The following is a 1,411-nucleotide window of genomic DNA, read 5'->3' on the forward strand; positions in this document are numbered from 1 at the left end:
AAGCTCTCTTGCTGCATATGGACTAGACCATTTAGTTCAGCCTGATGATGATGAAATACGCAGAATAAAGGATATAGAAGATGCATTGAATGCTCCAATACCAGATCAGTGTCTACAATGCAAGAACCAATTGAATTAGGCTCAACGAGAGGCTTTTAATACCATAATGGATCATGTTACAAAGAAAATACATGGGGCATTTTTTATAGATGGTCCTGGTGGAACAGGAAAGACTTTTTTTTATATAATGCTTTATATGCAGAAATAAGGCTGATGAATAAAATTATCTTGCCAACAGCAACATCCGGTATAGCTGCAGCTAATATTCCTTCTAGAAGAACTGCACACTCACGGTTTAAGATTCCACTAGATCCTCTTGAATCACTTGCCTGTAATGTACCTAAACAAGGAAGTCTAGCAGCATTGCTTAGAGAAACAACACTTATCATTTGGGATGAAGCTTCGATGGCAAAAAAGGAAAACAATGAGTCACTTGATGTGTTACTCAGAGATATTTGTAATCCCAATTTATTATTTGGAGGTAAAATTGTTGTATTTGGAGGAGATTTCAGACAAATTCTTCTTGTCGTTCCAAAGAGAACACAACATGAAGCAGTTGTTGCTAGCTTGGTCAGTTCTTCTCTATGGCCGCTGTTGATTAAATTTAGATTAACAGAAAATAGTCGAGCTAGACTTGACCCAGCATATGCAGCCTTTTTACTGGCACTTGGGAACGGACAGTTGCACGATACAGAAGATGCATTTGTGCAGCTGCCAGCAGAAATTGTACAACCTTATGATGCTGCTACACCTCAAGATATGCATTTGACTTTGGTTGCATTTCCAGAAATGGATATGCCTCCATTTAGTGCCAACATATTTACAACTAGAGTTATACTCACACCAATCAATGATGATGTGGATGTTATAAATGCAGTTTTGATAGACAAATTTCCAAGTGAAGCAGTGGCGTACAAGAGTTATGATTCAATGATCAATGATGATTGTAACATCTATCCTACTGAATTTCTGAATAAGCTCTGTCCTGGTGGCATGAGCCCTCATGAACTCATATTGAAACCCAATAGTCTTGTTAGCCTGCTACGTAACATCTTACCATCATCTGGACTTTGCAATGGAACGCGCCTAATATGTAAAAAAAAAATTCCCAAATCTCATTGAATGTGTTATTGCTGTTGGGCATCATAAAGGAGAACATGTATTGATACCAAGGATTAATCTAAGCCATCAGAGTCTTCAGGTTATCCTTTTCAATTTCAAAGGAAACAATTCCCTTTAAAGCTTAGCCTTGCGATGACCATCAACAAAGCTCAAGTGCAAACACTTAACAAAGTTGTTGTTTACCTACCAAGATCATGCTTCTCACATGGTTAGCTGTATGTTGCCCTTT

At 37.9% G+C, this 1,411-nt stretch overlaps 1 protein-coding gene across 1 annotated transcript; it reads left to right on the forward strand.

Moving 5' to 3' along the window:
• The first annotated feature begins 273 nt into the window (after positions 1 to 273).
• Positions 274 to 1,182, forward strand: LOC110709391. Its single transcript, XM_021887604.1, has one exon. The coding sequence runs from the start codon at positions 274 to 276 to the stop codon at positions 1,180 to 1,182; it is 909 nt and encodes a 302-aa protein (XP_021743296.1).
• The last annotated feature ends 229 nt before the right edge of the window (positions 1,183 to 1,411 follow it).

Source organism: Chenopodium quinoa, unplaced genomic scaffold (assembly GCF_001683475.1).
Source record: "Chenopodium quinoa cultivar QQ74 unplaced genomic scaffold, ASM168347v1, whole genome shotgun sequence".
Lineage (NCBI taxonomy): Eukaryota > Viridiplantae > Streptophyta > Magnoliopsida > Caryophyllales > Amaranthaceae > Chenopodium > Chenopodium quinoa.

What these genes read in the sequence shown, in the direction of transcription:
- LOC110709391 (XM_021887604.1), top strand. Translation starts at nt 274, where the DNA reads ATGAATAAAATTATCTTGCCAACAGCAACATCCGGTATAGCTGCAGCT.